This window comes from Vanellus vanellus (assembly GCF_965231255.1).
Source record: "Vanellus vanellus genome assembly, chromosome: 1".
NCBI classification, from domain to species: Eukaryota; Metazoa; Chordata; class Aves; order Charadriiformes; family Charadriidae; genus Vanellus; species Vanellus vanellus.
In genome coordinates, this window is record NC_138905.1 from 149856461 (window position 1) to 149877559 (window position 21099).

The following is a 21099-nucleotide window of genomic DNA, read 5'->3' on the forward strand; positions in this document are numbered from 1 at the left end:
GCCTCTTCAATCCACTGTCCAGTTTCCTTTTCCTACCAAGTGGAAATCCAAATCACATGCAGGCCAATGGTGCTACTCTAGTACTTAACTCTCTTGCAGGCTACAAACTCTATCGTAGTACTCTGAAGCAATTATCCACATCTATCAGCTACACTCTAACTGCAGCACAGCTTTGTAGAGGCTCAGATTTCACCAGGACAACAGGAGAGAGTGCAATGTTTGGTGAATACCCAGGATAACAAACTGATGCAATCGATGGATGCCGGACGCAGTCAGAAAGGGCTGTTCCTTTTTGAAGGAATCTTTAAAAAACCCAAAAAACAACCCCTCCCCCTTTGCCCTCCCCCAGAACCACCTGTCGTGAGATGTTTTCGGTGCCCACTCACAACTGAAGTCCATGTTATCTGGGTCTTTTGCGAGTCACAAATATCAACACGCGTCTGATGGCGATAAGACGATCTTTAAGGGAGGTCATAGCCAATATAGCCAGCTGAGCTCTGTTTTCCAGAGGCAACACTGCCAAGAGCCACCAGTACCAGGCAGGACCACTGGGGTTGCTCTGCAAAAGGATGGAAAGACATGCAATCATGTATTCACTGGCACTGCCCCATGAAGACCACTTTCCTTCTCATCTTCTATTTGCTAGTAAAGTCACCACAAAACAGTTCAAGCAGCAACTAAATACTTAATTTCAGGTTCTGCCCTTGTCTATATATAGCGTTAAAACTGATCTCTTCAGATATCAACTTACATTCGCATACTGTTTTCCACTGATTAATTATTTTCTATGCTTCATGCTAATAGACCAAAACTGGGCAAATAAGACCTTAGAAACCACAGCAAAAACCTGTCAGAAAATAGTCTTCTGTAAAAATTCTGTATAGAATAAGGCTGCATAAGTAGGAAAGTTTTATTACCTGTGGCTCTGGTTCTTTTCCTGGCATGGACCCAAAATGATTGAGAATTTGCACTTTCATATTGTCTTTAAGAGAAGTAAACCAGGCAACGGCTTGATCGTAAACTGAATCATGAAGGCGGACAAGTTCTTCATATTCCGGTCCTTCAACCTTATTGTTAAAAGAAGGGAGATGGAACAAAACAGGTTGGATACTGTGGAGTCCATATGCCTCCCCAGAAGCAAGCGAAGCAAAATAATCCAGTGACTACAGCTGTTCCAATGTCCTTATCTAATCAAACTACCCAAGTCTCAGATTTCAAACCTGTGATGCTGGAGTCTTTTTACCCTCCCCTAGGTGTTCTGAAGTGACATTTCTTGGAGAAGTTACTGCCTGGTTCATATCCATTCCTACGGCACAACAGAAGAATCCGCTCTCTAAGCCTGGGACATATTAATCATCTCACACCCACAACCTCGACTCCCTGTCACAGAAGGACCTCTGCACATTGATATATCCTCTGGCAAAATAAAAGAAACGCTACTGCCACCGAGCACAGAGACAAGGGGTCTACAGCATTTAGAGATCAGCAGTATTTTACATAAGTGTTCGGGTCGTGGTAGGACAGCCAAGGAGGAGAAGGAGGAGGAGGAGGGCAGACACCTGAGCAGGCAGGAAGCAGGGAAAGCAGATGCTTTCCCAACACCAGGAATGGCCATAACAAAAGACCTTCGCCGAGGCAAAGAGTGCTTTAGTCACACAAGCCTGACTATTAGCCATTAGGGAAAAGAAAAAAGCATAAGCAAACCCCACTACAAACTGGTGATTTGGGTTTTTTGTTTGGTTGGTTGGTTGGTTTTTTTTGGTTTGGGCTTGTTGTTGGTTTTATTCCTGTAATTTGTACACACCAATGGTGTGATTCACCTGTGCTACTCAGATGCACATCTGAGCTAGCTGCTCTGGAAGCCCGTCAGAGTCGAGGAGAAACGGTTCTAGATGGCAATTAATCTCATCTTAAGGTAGGTATCTAAGACAGAGGAGATAAAATAGACAGCTTTGGACTGAGATTTCTCACCATCAGATACCACATGAATGTAGGGTGCTGAACACAGACATCAGCCTCTAAAGTGAGACAAGGTAAATCTCACCCTAATTATGAAGAGGTGGGTCTCTGGCACCATCTAAAAACAACGCTTGGACACCCGTGTTCCACCGCTCTCACTGGGGACTGAAACACATCAGAGCTCTCACTCTCAGCAGACTCCCTGCTCCGACCTTTCACAGGGGAAGGCACCTCTGTACGATTTGCCTTTCCTGCCCTGGAGAACAACTGCATCATCCTGCCCAGGCTAGAAAAGCCCTACTAAGACTTTACAGATTTGTATTTCAACTATGAGAGCATGCTGAAGAGCTCTATGACCAGACTGGACTTCATCAACTGGCACTCAGTGTTAAGAGGGATCAGGATTTTATAGACATGCTCTGAAGATGATCCAGGAAGTCATCATTAAGCATGACCAAAAATCCACCCTCTGGCCAATACCCATCACAAGCACCTAACTTGACACAGGTTTCATAAGAGGACTTGTTTTTAAATAAAAACTACTCTCCTCTCCGTATTTCTCTGCTCTCAGCCAGCTCTGATGTATGTTTGTACAGGCATGGTTAACTACATGTCACTAATATCTCATTTTAAGAGCGGACTCCCACATTTGTTTGAGGACCTGTTCTGTAAACCAGAGCTCAGAGGTCATATGGAGTCGGCCAATTGCCTGGTCAATGTAAGAAGAGAACAGTCAATTCTCTAACAACAGGGACACGTGTTCTTAGAAGGGTTTCAAGTCTGTACCAGTTTTAAAACATTACCCTGACCTCACCTACACATCATGTCAGACCTCAGCACCTGAGTCTCAGAAGCTACTTTGAGCTCTACGAAGGGAGTACAACACTTGAAGCAGAGATAATTATAAGGGCAGAAAGGAAGAAAGGGAAGGAAGAGACAAAGTTTGTTCCATGGTTTTCAAAATCGAGCTTTAGTATTTATAATGATATTGGTTTAAAAATAAGGCACAGCTAGCTTGAAATGCAACAAGGAAAGGCTATTTAAGTGAATCCAGCAATACATGGGTATGAATAACTTTGCACCAATAGATCACCTTTTTATCTTCAAGATACTCGATGTTTGCTGTGTTATATCCATCTCGCTGGCCATGGCTTAAGACCCTAAAACGACGGACACCAACTGTATCAACAACTGAGCGCCCATCAGGAAAAAACTTTACGTCCCTGATCTCTAATATACAGCCATGATCTGCAAATCTGAAATGACAGAAGGGCATAAAAGTGGAAGTCATCAACAAGTGTTTATACACATCAGGACAAATACTGGGCCTAATTCACCACTTTTTATTTGAAAGAGGATCCTGCTTTGGTGACAATACATTTCTGCTTATTCACATAAGCCACACAACCCCCACCCTTTCTGTCTTCCCTCAGAGGTCCAGGACAGCAGCATTTTCGGACTGTAAATTTTTAATTTTTTTTTTTTTTTTTTTTGGGGGGGGGGGGGGAGGGAGAGAGGGGAAGGGAGAAGAAACTAAATGGAGCATGTTTCATGCTGAGAGTTGCCAGCTGCTAGTGGCAAATTCACCTGGTTTGCAAAGAAAACAAGATGGATAACGATACCATAAGAAAGTCCAGAAACTGAGGAACAAATGGAGGGCTGAGAGGGCTATCCTCCTGCTCCGAGCTGTAAGCAGAGGACTACAGGTTTTAGAAGGAAAAGGCTTCTATATAGCAAGATTTTTCTTGCACTTGTACCCTTTAGGTTGAAAAAAAAAATACCAAAAGCAAAAAAACTCCCCCAAAAACTTTTACAAAAACACATTAGTACCTGCTATATTTAAAGCAGCTACAGGATTTAATCACGTCCTAGAAACAAGTATGCAAGAGATTTTTACTCAGCATTATCAGGCTTACCTACGCTACATTTCTGCAGTAGTGAGTTCACTAGGGAGACTGATTGCACAGTGACTCTTCACCACGCTGTGTTCATCTGCCAGCATTTGCCGCTCCATACCTCAGCCTACTGCTAACCAGGAGATTTTACTGTCTCTAGTCTTACCTCAAGATATCCAATCCCTGCAGGGTCTGATCAATGTTTCATCAGGGAAATGCTTGTTTTACCAGGGCTTGGCCATTTCTTACATCATAGTGATGAAGAAACAGCGACACTGTGGGAAAATGAGTCCTGTTTCTGCTCTACCAGAAATCATGGGTTTGAGAGGGGAAAAAAAAAAAAAAGCTGACCGCTGTGAACAACCGTTCTCTCCCAGCCATCGTACAAAACAAGCTGAGGAAGAGCAAGAAGAGTACAGCTGCACACAGCCAAACCCTGCCACTCTACAATGGGATTACAACTGAGTTTATTATAGCAATATTAGACTAAACACTATTTAAACAGCTACATAACAGTTTTTTAAACTAAGGATTTTAGCGACATTCACACCAAGTTTAAAAATTAATGTATAAGTGATGGGGTTTTTTTGTCATTCTTTGACAAGTTACTTTAGGATAGAAAGTTACTTTAATCAAAGAGAGACAAGAAAGCAAATAGAGATGGGTATAAATGTACTGACACGTTAGAAGTTTACAAACAATTCTTCTCCCGGTTTTAATTTAAAGTGGAGAAATAAAAGAAAGCAAGGTGATGAACTGAACAAATCTCTTGTCACTGTGTTTTTCAAGGGAGGTATGAATCTCAGCCTTCCATATCCATGTCTTAGTAGATGAGGCAAAACAAGTTTCCCTACTTTTTCTATTCCCAGTTGATTTCGTAATTTTGAATAAACAAAAGAACTTCTTTACTTGTGTAAGAAGCTACAACAGCATGCCAGGTGTCTACAGATGAAGGCTTCCTGTGCTTTAGTGTTTGATTTAAGAAGTTACCATGCTTAAAAAGTTTAATTATTTCAGTAACTCAAAACAGACAGGACATAATATCTAACTGTACTGATTGCATTTTAAAATACCCTTTATGCGACTATTTAATAGATCAATTCCTGTGTTTTTTGGACTGTAACCCCTTGCCCCTCTGTATTAGATCTGACAAGTAAGTTTGGCTCTTCCACAAGCCTTCACATATGTAACAGGAGTTACCACTGGTGTCCTAGGGTCATTTTGTCCTCACACTTAGAAGTATTTGCTTCCAGAAAATTGGTAACAGGCCTGGAAGGGACTGTGGAGCATCAGCTGCTATTGGGGTCTGAACTCCACTGAAAGCAGCACCAACAGCATGCCAAATGACATGAAGCACAGCCAGCGCCAACTGGAAGCTGTAGCATCTCCTGTGTTCTTACTGCCACCTTACTGTCCAGCCTGGGAGAGGAAAAAAAAAAATCCCTGAACTGGACAAGGAAAGACTGCCAAGTCCTGGTATGAGTGCCCTCCTCTCAGCTCCAGTGATGATCACCTACAAAAATGCTGCTCCTGAGGATGCCTGTCCAATGTGTTCTTAAAAATTCCCACACTAGTCATCTATTCGACAGTCTGCATCACTCCAATACATCTTCTGAAGTCAGCAACTATCTATTACATCTTGTAAGGCAGACCTTTCTTAAGACCACCTCATTTGTTTCCACGAGCGTATTCTTATCCCCTTCACCCAAAAAACTATTATCTATAAAGACTTAAAAACCTGAGGGTTTTATCTAATGATTAGTATTCAGTCTCCGCATAGGGAGCTGGAAGCACACCTATGTCAGAATTCACCAAAATGAATTAAAGATAAGATCATATAGAAAGACAACGTAACCCACTCACTGCAGATAATTTAGACATTGCAATACAGCAGTAAAGACAAACATCAAAATTCAATGTTCAGCAGCAGAACAGGCTTCTCAGCCAAGGGTATACTTTGCCTCATTCAAATGATAGCACCTATGCAGGAAAACTATGTAAGGTTTGGATATTTTTTTTAGTATTAGTTTTGTTTTTTAAAACTGAGCAGGCAGAGGAGCAACCTCATCCAGACAGTCAGCTTTCACTAGAACAAACAGGTTAGAAAGCTTTCCAACCACACAGACAATTAAGTGCTATTTTTGGAGCCTGTAGTAGCAGGATGAGTTGTATTCTTGCTATCCATCCAACAGGGGAGCAATAAAAATTACATCTTTGTGTCAAAAGGAATGCTTAATATATGAAACCAAAAAGCCAGCCACTTCTTTATTGGTTCATACAGGACTGGAAGGAACCGCAGTGGTTTGGGGAGACAAGTATATTGAGCTGCAGTACTCCATTAGCGTCACAACAGCCTCTGCAACAACAACAGGACATTCTCAGCTCATCTCCTTACCCTTTTAATTCGTCCGCTAAGCACATGCCAAACTGCTTGGTACCAGTTTCCATGCATCTTCTTATCATTAGACGATAACGAGGTTCAAAGACATGGAGTGGGCAAGGGATGGTAGGGAAGGCCATGGTACATACGAAGATGGGAACATCTTTATTCAAACTGTAAGATAATCGTTTAAAAAAAATGAGCTTTTTTCTGGGTACTGCTATATTCAGCCTAAACTCTTAATATGACACTGAGTCCAGCAGTTTCTTTAGACTCATGCTTTGTAAATGTCTACCTGGTTGAAGTTTGTCATTTTTACAAGACAAACATATTTCAGGACTCTCTGTTAATACATTAAAGAAACAATCCCCCTAATCTACTTTCATAAAGAGTCAGGAACTAACAGCCAATTTCCCAAATGTGTGTGTATCAATACTTAAATCCAAGTAGCAAGATTTTGGTGATAACTTTTAATAATAATATAGTACCTAAGAACTAACCATGTTCAAAGCAAGGCGGTAGACAATTCCCAAGCTCAGTAAAGCCTTTTAATTTTGAAGAAGCCCACTAATCCTTATATTATTTTTTCAGGCTTAACTGCATGGTTTATTTTTCTTTTTAGCTGAGTCGTAGCGTAAGATCCACAAGTCCCTGGCAATGCTGAACCCTTGAACTTCTCCTGACCTGAAATATAACTCATTTATAATCGGACTTCTACTCCCAGAAAACCCCCATTACAACTTTTAAAGCTATTATATTGTTTCAGAGGAAAACGCAATTATCTTTATGTTAAGAATATAGTTGTGCCTCTCTACCATCCAAGCATATTGCTTCTTGTTTATCTGCAACAAACATGACAAAAATACAAAACATCTGGCAGGTTCATTTACAAATTCATTCATTTTATGCATTTTCATCAGCAAATTAAGCTGCTTCAGGTAATTTAGATTAAAAACACATTTTTGTAACAGCTGTCAGTAGTAAAATGAGAGCCTACTTTGACAATTCCTTCATTTCTTCCTCATAAACTTTCTTCCTTTCAGATAGTTCCTCTGGCAAGTAACGGACTATCAGTTCTTCTGTAAGGACGGTCTTCTTGTACGTTCTGCTTGCCAGAAACTGCAAGGAAGAGTCAACTTGTCAGTCTGATAACAAGAAGTTAGCTAACATCCCCATCCCATCCCCTCTCCTAAGGCAAAAGAGGATGTTAGTTTGGGATTCCTCCTCCTTTTCAGCTTCCAGGTATCAAAACTTCCATTTTAGGATATGAGGTTCCCTCCAGTGCCCATTTAACTATAACCCCATGCCCTTTTTTTGGCAGTTGTACTACCACCAAGAAAAGGCAGTCCCTTCTCATTTTTGCAGAAGACACATATATTATTTTCACCTAGAGCTGCCAGGTTACTGCTCCCCAAGAAGTACTCCACATACGAGACACGTTAATGTCTGCTGGAGCAGAAGTTCTGGCCAAGGAGCGAGCATTCCTCGTTCACCTCAGACAGAGATACAGACTGGAGAGGTGGCAGGAACAGGGCTATGGCTGGGACTCCCCAGGCATGAGCCCGACAGGACACTGGAATCCTCAATTCCTTTCAGCACCAGCAAACCACGCGTGTCTTCCAAGGAATGACAAAATATACTCTGGAGCAAACGAGGTCTGTGCACAGCCTGATGCTGTGGGCACTACTGTGTTTTTCTGGGTTGTGAGTAGAGCACAGAAAATCCCCACATATGTGTTTTCGAAAGAACACAGCTTTGTATTTCTGTGTTAATTACAGCAGGGACATACTTACTTCTGACAGCTTTTCTTTGCAGAGTGGGCAATGCGGATTATGGTCAAGGCAACGCTCAAGGCATTTGAGGCAAAAGGTGTGTCCACAGGGAGTGGTAACAGGTTCGTAGAACAACCTGAACATGAAAACACAGAACAAAAAAAGCTAAGCTGCCAACATAAACAATGCAGATTCCCAAACTGTGGAAAGGAGTGACAAGATCCAGCCACCTCTTCCTTTCCAGCTTTTGTGTAAATCACAGGTGACAGTTTTATCTAAGGATATGCAAAAGGTTTTCATTTTTAGAAGTGGTAAACAATGGAGGAAACCATGCATAATGGAGAAAACCACATCTGTAAAGATTCAACAGATGCAAGGTCCAGGAAAGAAGAGAGCAATGACTTCTTAGACATTCACTGGCAGGTTTCCCTTCTGACACCATGAAAACTTTTTTCAGGAGCTACAAAGGCTTTGTGGTCCTAACCCAGGTCAGTGCAGTCGTACCTCATGCAGAGGGAACACTCAAAGTCCGATGCATCCACCAGAGTTGTTGGTATTTCACCTGAAGTGATGGCAGTGTTTTCAGGTAAAGCATCTGCATCTAAGTAGGTAAGAAGATTACAGTAAATATTTAAGTATTATTGCAATTTCAGATGCTGTTTAAGTTGTTTTTCCATACAGAATCTAATTAAACTCTTTTCTTTTTAGAAGTTTTGCTCCAAACATATTTTCCATCTAAGTTTTAGACTTTCTGGCAGGAAATCTTTTGGAGAGCAGAGGATGTCTGTGGCCAGAGAAAGCACTTTAGAGCTGAATACCCATGATTTGCTTCTGCAAAAATGGTTGTTTTCCTTTTTTTTTTTTTTTTTAAGTCTAGTTTTTAAAATACTCTGCTATTGCTTTCCCACCACCACTCCCACATCAGCCAGGCCAGATGTTTTAAAGTACATTAAGTCCAGAATTTAATTTGTTTACACACAGTCAAACTATTTCATCAGTGTTTATTATAGATTTCTCAGCAGGGGTGATTTTTCTTACAAGTATAAAAAAGCTTACGTTCTAGACTAGGCTGCTGTGGAAATCCCATGGTTCAGACAGCTTTAAAGTTTAAGGACTACTGGAGCTGCATTAGCTAATACTGATTTCACTCGCTCAGCGCTCTGCAAACATGGAGACAAAACACTTCACTTAAAATTCTGCCCGCCCTGCTTTTTTTGGGGGTGGTATGTATCCCTGTAGTTAACATACTGAAAGGGTATGGGCTTCAAACTTCACAGCAGCAGCATTTAAGCTCAAGAGCTACCAGCTTGCGCTTCTGATGACATTTATACAAGCAGACTCTGCAACTTCTTTTACAATCTGCATCTTTGTTGCTCAGTGATGAGTTGCAACAGAGCCACGAATGCTGCCTCCACATCTTAAATTCTTGACCATTTGGAAAAAAAAAAAAAGCACAACCAAAAAACCTCAGCTTTTTACGTTAAGTTAAAATATTAGGATGTTTTGTTAAAGGATAACTTATGCTCAACATCTGGTTTATCTTGAGCACAGACAGGATAGGGGAGAGGGCACTGGTGTGGTGTGGCCTACAAAGGAAAACAGCGTTATCTTTAACCTACATCTCGCATGTTAGCATTTACTAAGAGCCAGAACCTAACTGTGTTAATTCTGCAAATAGCAACATGGCATCGGGATCTAGCACAGACCAGAAATTAATGGTTCTGGGTAAAATGCGATCTCTGGCCTTCGCTGTGAAGATACAGGTGGGTCAGATTTCACAATCTGTTTACTGAGTCTGCGGTTCACAGACCAGTACAGAGTTTTTCCCTTCACAGCAACGTGATCAGAAACTGGCCATACATCGATCATTTGCAGAGGTGGCAGACAGACAGCAGTACTCGAAGACTTTAATATTTCAATGGAGACGTCAGATTTGTCAAGAAGGTATTGTTGGATTTTTTTTCTTCTAAGGGAAAAAATGCACACTAATATAGTACAATTTTAAAAGCCCCTTTTAACCAATTATTTCACTGCTCAGTGCCATACATTGCCTTCAGCATTTTTATCCCAGAGTACTAAAAACACTTTGGAGGTCTTTGTCAGAAGCTCGAGAAGCATACCAATTGTAAGCACAGCTATCAAGTGACAGAAAACTGGGGGGGCTTATTACCCTGCAAAAGGCTTCTTTGTTTGCTTGGAAAATTTCATGTAAAGTTGCATGTGACTGTTTCTAGTGCCAGTTCAAGATTAGTTTCCAGGCTTACTGCATCTTTCCTTCATATAGAAGGACAATGAAGTTCAGCTATACCTCTGAGACCTAGAAAATGGAAACAGCGCCAGCAACACAAAGACTAAACTGTTAGTGGATCACATACTGGAAATGGCCTACTTGAGAAAGAGAAATACAGTGTTCACTGAATTAATTGAAACTGCTCTGGAATAAGGTAAATAGGCTGTTACAGCAGAAACAGACACACCAGACAACAAAATATGATCCCAGTCCCTGTAGGGACTGTTTCATTGACACCTATAAAAAGGGAGGAGAAAAAAAGTAGTTTATAATTTTTATGTATGTGCCAAAGAAATCCCCTTTCTAAGCCACAACACAAACCTTTTTTAGGAATCTTATTGGGGACATCCACGCTTTGTAAATCCCTCATATCACTCGACAGCTTTCTTTTTAAGCCAACCCCAGGTAAACTGGAGAGAATAGCTCCCAAAGACTTCTTGTTGTCTTCAAAATAGAGATCCAGAACATGATGGGAAACAGAAGAATCAGTACTTCTAAATACATCAGATTCTTGGGACGGGGTTTTTGCTAACCTGAACACAGTATCCTAAAAAAAATTAAGAACAGTTATATACAGCATTAGACAATTTTGCTTTGTTTTTTTTTCCTATTAGCTATATACATCAGCAACAGATCAATGTCCCTACAACGACCTTAGCAAGGGCGAAAGGTCCATATTAAAGAAGGCCACCCTCCAGTCACACAAAACAGGGACACTCCTCTTCCTACAGCTCCCATCTCTAGAAATTATGTTCCGGAGTGCATAAAAAGCACAGAGCATGGAAAAGACCCCACAAATATAAGCACCCCCCACATGAAGGCACCCCATTCTTCAGAAAACAAAGAATTTCATTCTCTTATTTTTCTGAGGAAGTACATCCCAACAAGAGATCCAACAGCAATCGAGAAAACGGGCTTACCATGAAAGTAAGTGCAGACAAAGACAATGTCACACAGACCAGACAGATCCTTGTGTCACTTTTGGTATTTTTATGTTGAATGCTTTTTACTTTACCTTTGAGGACCCAGCAATAGAGCTATCTTCTGCAGCTGACTGTGTGTTTATGCTACTCAGAAATGCAGGTTTCAACCTCGTATGGGATGTTCGACTAGAGAAAGGTGCTGTTAGACTATCATGAACATTTTCAAAGGCTGGGAAAAACATCTCACACATTATCTAGTCAATTAGAGAGAAAAAAAAAAGAAAAAATAATAGTAATTACGACACAGATATTTATGTCTGTATGAACACAAACTTCACAGCTTCTGGATGCCAAGAAGCTCACAACAACCAGGACATCCTAGGACATCCTGCATTCCCCAATGCCCACAGGAAACTTGAATGGCAGTCCCCACCACAACCACAGACAGATCCCAAGGTGCTCTTCTGGTGTCCACCTCCCTCCCCGTAGGCCTCTGCTCCTCAGGAACACCCAGGGCAGCAGTTTGTTGCATCCTCCTGCCTCCATCCCTCTCTACTAGGACCCCTGCCTCCAGACCATGCTCTCTTATCACAACCGGTTAACAGAGATGTGTTCAGTTCTCATCCTCCGTATCCATCTCCTCTATCCTCAAGCAGGTTTCACCTCTAGCAAAAAGCTGTGTAGAGCCTGTTCCTCCTCTCACCAGTCCCCACCAAGCCCCTTGCCGAATCCCCATTTCTTTTTATAAAAACCTGCCTCGTTTTCGTAAAGGGGTAGGAGACTGCAGGACTTTTCCAGGACAGGGCAGCATACAGCTCCCCCTTCTCAAACCTCTGCCACTTCCCACTTAAAAGTGGTTTTCTGATGGGCACTACAATTAGCAGCCTCAAGCCTAGGAGATCCAGGTGTACTCAAATCCAGCCAACACACTGCAACTGTAATCTACAAATGGCAGCAGCCAGACCTACAGATTTGCAGTGGAATCCACAAATATACAATCCTTCTGGCTGAGGGAGCCAAGAGGCACCTAGCACAACATAATGCTACTAAGGTTTACTGGAGAATCTACTGAATCAAATTATCCTTTGGCTGTTTACTAGCACGTGAAATAACAAGAATTTTATTTAGCTGCAGGAGTAAGAGCAGCGTGATGGCCAAGTGGCCAGTAAATACATTTTATACCTTTTGGGCTTCTTTCTTCATTGAGCTCCATTCAGGATTTAAGGCAACACAATAGAGAAACTCCTTCAATGCTTCCTCAGTCCTTTCCAATCCAGAAAGAGCTTTTGCTTTCACATAATGGCCCTGTTCACACAAAAGAAATGTACAAATCTAGAGATCATTTCTGAAGTGGCAGCAAGAATCCAGCAAACAAACTTGGAAGTTCATGTCATTCTGCAAGTGAAGAATAAGATGCTTTTGGGGTAACAACCTCTTTGATCCACACAACTGAAGGAAAGTCAGTCCCTTTTGCTGAAAGAAGATCCCACTGCTGCATCACCCCTTGCCAAAGTCCTCAGGGGGGACCTGATGCATATTAAGGAGGGGCATCCGTCTCCCTGGGGACTGAGCCTACTACATATCCCACAGGGCTCGATACCCCAGAGAATGGTTCGCATACCAGGGCAAACTTAACAGTAATGAAGCTGCATGGGAAAGGCAGTGGCATGGGCAGGCTGGAGGTGGCAGCTGAGGGAGCAAAAGATTTTAGGTTCAGGACACTCTCACTTCCTCTGGGTGTCTTACCAGGACAGAAATGATTTTGCACCTATTTTACTTGGCTAGAGAAGACCAACAACGTTATGAATTTAAGACAACTTACCAATGCTTAACCTGAAACCTTTTAGCCCATCCTACCTCTCCCATGTCCTACAGTAACACATCCATGGCCAACAGGTAAAGTAATCAGCTCAGGGACAAGTTCTACTTTACCTGTTACTAGCAGGAAGAGAGGAATGCCTCACCTCTGAATTTCCCTGCGGATATCAATCTGTAGTTCAAATGTGACTATGAAAATTACTTCTTTAATGATGAAAAGAAACTAAGTGCACATTTAAACATTTGCTTCTTGCTTATTAGACAGAAGTGTGCTCTGCACGCCCACCTCTGATCCACATGAGTATCCCTAGGCTGTGCTGAAAGTAAAATTTCACTAGTCTTAAGAGACTGGTTAGATGAGGAGATACACTTTTCTATTCTTCATACGAACGTCAAAAGATCCAGTATCACATAACCTTCCCAAGCAGGTACCTGCCTCACTCTTTCAATATAGCCCTTCAAGCTGAGGCACAGTAAGATCTTTACCTTTCTACTGTCAGGAAGAAGGGGGCTTGTACCAAAAGCAAGTAACAGGCGCTGCGTAGGACAGGTTAATTAACATATGTCATTTGGTGACCTGAACAAGAAGTCTCAGTACACACCGATCTCTCAAGGTGAGATACATTTTTCTTTTCCTGAATGCAGTAAGAAGAGAGGTACTGTGAGGCCTGACCCTGACTTTCTTATTTTGATGCTTGCACAGCCTCTGTAAAACCTTTTTAGAGAGGTCCTAACATGCCTGACATTGTTGTCAAGACTACTCTGCTGCACTGGAGAGGCGACAAGGTTATTTGGCCTCGTCCTTTGGTGCTGCAAGAGCAATTTCCTTACCCAAGCGGCAAGGGAGGACTGAGCTGGGCTGTCTACAGACAAAAAACCTGAAGATCCAACATCAGAAGTTGGGCTCAGGGATTAGAGGCCCCTACACTTCAGACTACCGCTGCCACCTTCCCTTCCCTATTTTCATATGGCACTGACAAGTATGGGATCGAAGGGTGAGGTCCAGGCAGGACCTTGTGCGGCAGGCAGGATCCAGGAAGGAGGGCATCTGTTTCTGTCCGCCACATGACAACTGGAACATGGACAACTGGAAACTTCTCCCTGCGTCAGAGAGTCCAAGGACCTGGATTTCATAGCAACTGAAAAGAAACCAACCTGTCTATTGCTCTAATGACTACAGTGGGCCCAAGAGCTTCACCAGTAACTCAGCAAGCCATTACATTTCAGTAATCCACAGGCCAAAGGTACTGGTAGGTGAACACTTGCCTCCAAGGAGCTACTCCCAGAATGAGTTTAGTTTCATGGTCAATTTTTTTTATTTTTTTTTTTTAACTACACAGCCCATGTTTGAGCTAATCTCTGCCACTCAATGAGATGCCGCAAGATACAAAACAAAGCAGATGCCCAGAATTCCAAGAGAATATGGATTCTGGATCAGCACAGCTTACGTGGAAGTTCTCATACACACAGGCAAGCACAAGTGAAATGCGTCTGTGATGCTGCTGGTTATGCCATGATGACAAATTTCATTTTTAATTAGCATTCTTCAGAGATGTGATTAATGAAATCTTTATCCGCCTACAACTGACACGCATCACATTTCCATGGATTCAAGGCAAACAGAGAAGACACTTCAAGAAAACATTTGAACGTGCGTAATTCATCTTTCTCCCTCTGCACAGAAACCCAGCCAACGCCACCCGAGATGGATTCCCGACTTGATGAGAAATGATCCTAGACAGAAAGGCAAATTGGAGGCAGGGGAAGAATATGAACTGCCTTCAAATAAGAAAGGTTTTAATGGGTGACAAGACAGATAGCCTTCAGAGACAAGTATCTAGCTTGTCAGAAACTAGATGCTTCAGACAACACCTCTCCAGTCACCCCACATCTTCCCCGACTGGAAACGGAGAGCTACCTGCGGCCCTCTGTGCTGAGGCAGGTGGCCAAGGGGTTCATGCAACACCTCCTTAGTCTTCGCAGGGAATCCAAGGTCTGCCTAAAATCCTTCCCCAATTCCCCGTGCTACCCTCTCTCCAGGTGGCACTCAAGGCTTTATCTGGTCAAACCTGTGCTGCAGTTTTGCTACTGATGGGTCAGGGACTGACTGGAGGTGTAATCCTCGGTGGGGCAAGCTGTTGGACACCCAGTCTAGCCTCAGGCAACCGGTGGTAACAATGGGCACCATGTGCTTCTTCCATTTCTCTCTTGTAACATCATTTCTAATGCTTGCTTCAGACTGCCCACAAACCAGTGCTCCTTGTAGCACCTCCTCTTGTTATGAAAAAAAAAACCAACATAAAATCCCAACTTCCACTATAAATCACCATGACACAGGTAGGAATCACAGATATGAACTCTTAGTATTAAAGGGGAGGAAAAAAAGTCCTGATATACAGTCCGGGGTGCTCCTCAGGAATACACATTAGCCAGCAGGCCATCAAAACCACTCACTACCTGGGACACACCACCCCACAGGGAACTGCAGGACAATCCAGGCTGCCAGAGCCTTATGGACCCAATTCCGCTGCCAAGCTGCAGCACTAACCCCAACAGATCAACAGGTACCAGCACAAACAAAACCACATCATTGGCTGCCCACCACTGAAATCCCACTGGCTCGAGATACGCTAAGGACCTTCCAAGACTTGTCCTGTGAAGAACTTAGCTTTTGGTAGACATTCACAGCCCTGATAATGCCACAATGGTCTTCCAACAATGCCCTCAGCAGCACTGTCCCCACCACAGAAAAAAGCCCTGAGAATGAGCAGTTTTCATTTTGGCCTTTACAACATGCAAGCACCGTACCGCAGGCCAGTGGGGTTTGTTTCGGCAGAGGACATCGGCATCGTGAAGAGCTTGCTGGTAGTTTTTCATTGACGTACAGAGTTCTGCTCGCTGTGCTATTAGTGAACACTTGCAAGGAGCTGGAAAACAAAAAAGGTTACAAGGAACTCCATTAAAAGAAGCACTAGTACATGTTAAATGCAGTAACCTAATTTCCAGCCAGAGTAAACTAAAAAGCACTACTGTACAATGGTTACCTTTGTACGCTCCTGTAATGGAAAAAAGGCAATTCCTTCCTTCTTTCCTTCCCAAAATATATTCCTCTCAGCCTGGAATCAACCTCTGCATTTATCTAGCATGACAGGTTTCATATTCGCATATAGGATGCCACCTACTCTTTCCCTCACTTTGCTTAAAGGACACTTAAAGAAGCAAAAAGGCAAAAAGCCCCAAGTGTTTCTCCCCACAGTGTGGCTTTGCTTGAAAGAAATCACCAACGCAGGACTTCAGCTAAAATGTTCCTGTAAGCCACTCATTAAGAAAAATGCATATAGCCATCACGTTTCATATCCACTTGCCACCCATGTACCTTCCCCTCCTCAGGGCAGGCAAACCTCTTGTGACCACACACATTGCCTCTGTACACATTCATGAACCGTTCTGTTTGTGTGGATTATGAACATCTCAAGCATTATTATTCCATCCTTTCCTAAGGTCTCTATAACACATTTTAAGATGGAAATCTAGATCCAACGTAAAATTTCATAGAACCACAGAAAAACCATGGCTGATCCATGTTCGGCTTGTCCACCAGGACCTCCAGGTCCTTCCTGCAGTGCTGCTGTCTAGCCCAGCCCATCCCATCCTGTTGCACGGGGTCATTCTGTCCCAGGCACACTTGCTTTTGCTGAAGTAGGCAAGACTGGTCGGCCCATGCCCCAGGCTGTTGGGCTGAATGGCAGCCCTGCCCTCCAGCACATCAACCCAACTGCTGCTTCTTTTCCCAGTTTGGCGTCACAGATTAACTTGCTGACAGTGCACTCTGCCCACTTGTGGAGGTTGTTAATAAGGTGTTGAACTGCATCAGCTCCATTACCAACACCTGAGCAACGCCACTGGTAGCCGTCCACCCAGCAGCCCTCAAGCAATTAACCACCACCCTGTGCCTGTGAAGGTCCAGCCAGTTCTTCACCCATCCCACCTCTACCTCCCCAGCCTGGCCAAGAAGATGCTGTGGCAAGCTGCAGCAGGAGCCTCGCAAAAAATTGCTAAGCTCCAAACAACACTCTTCCCTTTGTCCACCAAAGCAGTTATCTCATATCAGGAGATGAGATTTAGGTGTGATTTGCTCTTGGTCACTCTTGTCCTTTGCACGCCAAGAAAGGCCTCTGGAGGGCTGGAAATTGGCTGCCAGATGGTGGCAGCCAGGTGCAGTAATCTTTACCCAAAAGTAAGGTGGTTAAAACTGTCATAACTGGGATTAAACTTTAAATATGTTCCAAGGTGTGCTGAGACACAGTACTGCCTCATTTCTACAAATTTTAAACTTCACCCCCAAGCTAGCTCTCAAGGCTTTTCTGGCAAGTGTGTCATGGTTTCAGCTGGGATAGACTTGACTTTCTTGCCGGCTGCTGGTGAAGCATCGTGTTTTGGATTTGGGATGAGAATAGTGTTGGCAGCGCACTGGTGGTTTTGGTTGTTGCTAAGCAGCCAAGGCCTTTTCTGCTCCTCACCCCACCCCACCAGTGAGCAGGCTGGAGGTACGCGAGAAGTTGGGAGGAGACACAGTTGGGACAGCTGACCCCAGATGACCAAAGGGATATTCCATACCATATGATGTCATGCTCAGTATATAAAGGAGGGGGAAGAAGAAGGAAGGGGGAGATGTTAGGAGTGATGGCGTTTCTCTTCCCAAGTAACCGTTAGGCGTGATGGAGCCCCGCTTTCCTGGAGATGGCTGAACACCTGCCTGCCCATGGGAAGCAGGGAATGAATTCCTTGGTTTGCTTTGCTTGCGTGCGTGGCTTTTGCTTTACCTATTAAACTGTCTTTATCTCAACCCACAAGTTTTTTCTCACTTTCACTCTTCCTGGAAGTGTTCAAGGCCAGGTTGGATGGGGCCTTGAGCAACCTGGTCTAGTGGAAGGTGTCCCTGCCCATGGTAGGGGGGTTGGAACTAGATGATATTTAAGGTCCCTTCCAACCTAAACCATTCTATGAGTCTATGAATTCTCTCCCCCACCCATACTTGGGGGGAGTGAGCAAGCGGCTGTGTGGTTCCAGCTGCCGGCTGGGGTTAAACCACAACAAAACGTCACCTCCTATAGGAGCCCTGCATAGGACTCCTGTCTCCATACCTCTCCTGCTCCCTCCAGCCTGCTTTGGCTTCACTGTTCACACCTCACTTGCATGAACATCCTAAACACATCCTCAGTAAGAGCACATTGCCCATGCAAAGCCTGGGCACACACCCAAGCGTGCATGTACACACAATAAGCTCATAACTGCTAGAGGTGCCACTGCTCATTAAGTTCAAGCACCTACCAGGAGGGATGGCCTGAGATCACGTCTCCCTCCTGCCACCGCCACCTCCCCGCAGCTGACACCGGCGCTTGTGCAGCAAACCAGGTCCGCGTGGTTGCACAGAGAATCAGAGCAAGGAATCAATTGACTGAAAGCTAATCCAATAAAAACAAATAAATAAAAAGGTTTAAGAGGATCAGTTTCCCCTCAACTGGTTCACTGTACAGCCACGCAAATACCAGCATCAGGACAAGGGATGAGAAAGAAAGAAGCAGCAAGGACTGCTGCCTTTTTTGGCTGTAGTGTGGACTGATGCCAGATACACTAATTGCCATATGACATAACCAGGGGTGATGCTGCCCCACTGGTCCCAGACACTGAAGGCTGGATACTACACCTAAAAATAAGAAGCTCTGCAAAACCTAGTCCACTGTGTTTTTTTTTTTGTTTTTGTTTAGTTTGTTGGTTTGGGGTTTTTTTTAAAAGTATTACACATGCAGATTGCTGCAGTGATCCACACTTTTAGTTGATAGTTCTTAGAACAACTGCAAATTAAATGAAATTGAAAACAAGCCAAGAGCTTCAGAAGCAAGCTTTTTCATCCCCCCCTTTCAGAAAATGCTCAAATAAGAAATTATATAATTTGGCTATCATTTTAGCAGTCTGTGTCTTCTGCTTGCATTCAATATGAACGCATACTCCCTATTTCCATCATCGCATCTGCTGCAGGGTATTTGTGGGGAGTACGCCAAGGGGGGCAGATGCAGCGAGCAGAGGTTGGTACCTCAGCAGCCAGATGGAGCGCTGGGTGAGTGGGGTATTTTTCAGCATCACAGGGCAGGGGGGAAAGGAAGCAGGGCAAGATTGGGGGGGGGGGGGAAGGTGGCAGGCAGGCCACCTTCCTGTTTCTGTTCACTACCCCATGTTTCAGCCATACTGATGCTTCCCAGCCACTATTCAGCACGGCGCCCACTTTCAGCAGGCTCGGAGAGAGAACTGCATAGGCTCTTTTTCGGGATCTTGTCTCAGCTGCAAAAGTTTTAAGCAAAAAGAGCCACTGCAGAGCACAGTGCTGTAGGCAAAGGCTGCGAGTCCTCCCAAAGCAAAGTCCAAAGGCTCTCACTACACAAAGGGAAAAGAACAAGCTACTGAAAAAAAAAAAAAAAAACCAAAAACACACAACCCCAAGGCAAATTGGAAAAAGTGACATGTATTCAGGACTAGTACCTCTCCTTCACTGAGTCTCCATCAGAGAGAGTAAGGTACAGCCCATCTTAATGAGTAACTGGCAAAGAATGTTTAGTTAACTGAGAGAAAGGGGGGTAAAAAAAAAAAACCAACCACAAAACAAAACACACAACAGCTTTGCTAAAGAGAGCAGTATTTATGAGACTATAGTATAACAGGTTTTCTGTATGGAGATAAAGTGGCTAGACGAGACACCGTAGCTGGAACAGTGCCCAGCCGCCTCCATTCAAGCTCACCCCACTTGGAGACACAGCAGCACAGCCCAAAAACTCTCTGGCTCTGCGCCCGACCCACGCGTCCCCTCGTCCCCAGCAGAACCATCCCAGGAGGGTCCATGGCTGGTCCCAGGGCAAGGCTAGATGGAGTGAAACTTCACATGCTGTCAGTGGAACCATGGTATCAGCCAGCTGACTCCAACTTAAGGTACACGTGGAAGTGGGAAGAAAAAGTGACTATCTAGCTACAGCCTAAATAACTACAGGATTTCTATATGCATCATGATATTGAGTGGTTTCATGCCACTGTATGTGCTGTGGTGAAAAAAATTAGACACAGAAGATGGATGGAGATGGCCTGAGGACATAAAGTGCTTGTGAATGCTGCTAGATGCCGGTATACTATAACAACTGTCAAAGTTTTTTTTGGTTTTTTTTTTTTGTTTTTTTTTTTTTTTCCAAATAAAAGAGTCACACAATATCCAATAGCTTGTTTTAAAATAATGCCCCCATTCTTTCTTCTGGAGGTTAAAGAAATTAAAAAAAAAAAGATTTCTTTTATGAAATGACTCATTATTTCAGGCCAAATTAAAAAAGAAAAGCGTAGAAAATTTTGCTGTTTCTACAATACCAGCAGATGGCATTTCCTGAATCAAACTCTTCTGGGAGCCTGCAGCTGCACAGCAAAATTTATGTCCTTGTCAGCATCAGGGATCCACTGCTGAGGCTCCCAGGATCTGCGGCTCCGGGCAGCTGGGACACAGAGACTTCCTCAGAGCCGCAGGTCCTGGGAGCCTTCCCACACGGCTCCCTGCCTCCCTCCATCCCAGCTGTAATCCCATGGCACCAGACAAACCCTGGCCCAAGCAGCGCCCAGAGCCAAGGGGCTTAGTCGCCCTCCGCCTCCTGGACCCTCCTTACGACCACCATGTGTTGCTGGTTGTTAGCTTGGATTTTCCAAAATCATTAACTTTCCACTCACGCCACCTTTACACTCATCTGCAGATGTTAGATGGTGTTTTTAACTTATGTAGAAGCTAACACCCAAAATTACTTTCCCAGATATGCCCAAGCATTCAAGTTTTTTAAAAAGAACAACAAACCAAAACTATGCTGCTTGAGTTCGGGAGGCTGACAAGAGAACGGGACTCCCCAAAACCTCCTTGTGCCAGGAAGGTGATTAGAGCAATTAAGAGAATTTGCCAAACTGACCATAGATGATGATAAAAGTTTTACTGTAATAAACTACCACTGAGATTTATTCCAGGAACTCAGCACAGAAAGAACAA

The 21099-nt window shown here is 43.6% G+C and overlaps 1 protein-coding gene across 1 annotated transcript in view; it reads right to left on the reverse strand.

Annotated features, from left to right (window-relative positions):
* Nucleotides 1–357: 357 nt before the first annotated feature.
* The window catches only part of LONRF2 (LON peptidase N-terminal domain and ring finger 2), a gene marked incomplete at its 5' end in the record, with an annotated part of 33462 nt that continues 12720 nt past the window's right edge, over nt 358–21099 (reverse strand). The window contains 11 exons of the mRNA XM_082482281.1: nt 358–559; nt 918–1067; nt 3053–3215; nt 6250–6408; nt 7232–7353; nt 8028–8142; nt 8511–8607; nt 10618–10843; nt 11312–11473; nt 12402–12524; nt 15846–15964. Coding sequence (XP_082338407.1) covers nt 401–559; nt 918–1067; nt 3053–3215; nt 6250–6408; nt 7232–7353; nt 8028–8142; nt 8511–8607; nt 10618–10843; nt 11312–11473; nt 12402–12524; nt 15846–15964 — 1595 coding nt within the window. The 3' untranslated portion in view covers nt 358–400. The remainder of the gene's footprint in view (nt 560–917; nt 1068–3052; nt 3216–6249; nt 6409–7231; nt 7354–8027; nt 8143–8510; nt 8608–10617; nt 10844–11311; nt 11474–12401; nt 12525–15845; nt 15965–21099) is intronic.